At 38.5% G+C, this 1798-nt stretch overlaps 1 protein-coding gene across 1 annotated transcript in view; it reads right to left on the reverse strand.

The window, feature by feature from the left end:
- Positions 1 to 620: 620 nt before the first annotated feature.
- Positions 621 to 1798, reverse strand: part of LOC307075284 (homeobox protein engrailed-1a-like) — a gene marked incomplete at both ends in the record, with an annotated part of 4007 nt that continues 2829 nt past the window's right edge. The window contains one exon of the mRNA XM_079735830.1: positions 621 to 943. Coding sequence (XP_079591956.1) covers positions 621 to 943 — 323 coding nt within the window. The remainder of the gene's footprint in view (positions 944 to 1798) is intronic.

The raw sequence follows: 1798 nt of genomic DNA on the forward strand, positions 1-1798 counted from the left end.
CATCTCTGAACATAGTTGAAATCTTTGGCTTATTGAGTTGTGTTCAGTAGGCTCGCTACGTAGTCTGTGAAATTATTCATTTAAATATGGCCAGAGAAAGAGAGAGAAAGAGAGAGAGAGAGAGAGAGAGAGAGAGAGAGAGAGAGAGAGAGAGAGAGAGAGAGAGACTACAACGAAAAATACGAAACAAAACAATGAGAAACATTAACATTATTAGAAAGAAAAAAAGAAAACCATTAAAAAAATCTCCAGCGGGTATGCGATATTTAGAGAGATATGCAGCCCCGATACCTGAAATTAAATATATAGAACATGGACTATCAGGCTAAATAAAGTGTAATAATGTTTGTCCCTTTCGTATAATTATGTCCATATACTGTTTTCCTTAACAGAAATATTTGTGTCCTTTTTTTTTCTTAAATAGCAACCCCAACAATCCTGCAGTCTCAAACTGTTCATATCGAGAAATGCGCAATTTTCGTGCGCATTAACGCACGAAAAAAAACCTAACAAGGAAATCGTCACTTCATCGTTTTTTACGCTCGAACGCCCCCCCCCCCCCCCCCCCCCCCCCCCTGCTAGTCGCTGTCCACCCGGTCTCTTGCACCGTGGTGGTCCTTCTAGTCGCTGTCCTCCCGGTCCTCCTGCACCGTGGTAGTCGAGTGGTTGTACAGCCCCTGCGCCATCAGCTGCAGCGCCAGGCCGTTCTTGTAGCCCGTGGCCTTCTTGATCTTTGCCCTCTTGTTCTGGAACCATATCTTGATCTGTGACTCGTTGAGGCTGAGCTCCAGGGCCAGGGCCTGGCGGCGCTGCTCCGTGATGTAGCGGCTGGTCGTGAACTCCGTCTTCAGCCGCTGCAGCTGCTCGGCGGTGAACGCTGTCCGGGGCCGCTTGTCGTCACTTTTGTCGGTTTTCTTCTTTTTCAATTTGCGTGTCCTTGGCCCTGGTGTGCAAACAACAAGGAGACGAACACGTAAATGTCAGCTGGTGGTCGTCAAGAAGATAAATAGAGAAAAATTAAATATATACAATTTATTAAAAAATAATACTAAAATAACAACAATATATAGGCTATATATAATAATAATATAATAATATATAATACTATATAATGTATGGATATAGCAATTCAATCAATTCAATCAAAAGGTCTTTCTCATCACACAAAATATGCGAATTGTTATACTATTGCCTCAAAAATACACCCTTAATACAATAGGATAAATCCAATATGTAATTATGTATCCAATATTACACATGATTATGTTCAATAATTAGCGAGACGCATTACTGTAGGATGCTTAGAAATGAAGAAGGCCTATCCTAAAGATTGTTGGCTCTGATTCTCCAACTAAGGTAACACGGTGTGGCATTAAAGTGTTTGAACTCGAGGTTTTTATATCAATTATGGATTTTTTTTTGTCTTACACATTAGTATTCACATTTCAATGTTTTGCCAGGAGTTTTCTGACGATAATTAAATAGTTAATTATTATGTTTGGCCATGGTATCGTAGGATAATAATAATGCGTGCTATAAAAGTGATTATTATATTAATAGAAGTAAGGCAACTATAAATTGTGTTTGTATTAATATAGTCTTAATTATTATTGTTAACAGATATACCAGTAAGAGATTCAACAGAAATCCTCTTGGTTGAGCTTACATGAAATAGTTATGATTGTTATATAGCTTATAGGTACTGTCCTAAAAAAAACTGTTAGGACAGAAGGATTTTATTGGTCTACCAGCAATATTTCCTCAATTGGAGTAAGATTAGAATGAAAACAGAACAAGG

The sequence above is a fragment of the Pollachius pollachius genome, assembly GCF_949987615.1.
Source record: "Pollachius pollachius genome assembly, chromosome: 4".
In the NCBI taxonomy this organism is placed as follows: domain Eukaryota; kingdom Metazoa; phylum Chordata; class Actinopteri; order Gadiformes; family Gadidae; genus Pollachius; species Pollachius pollachius.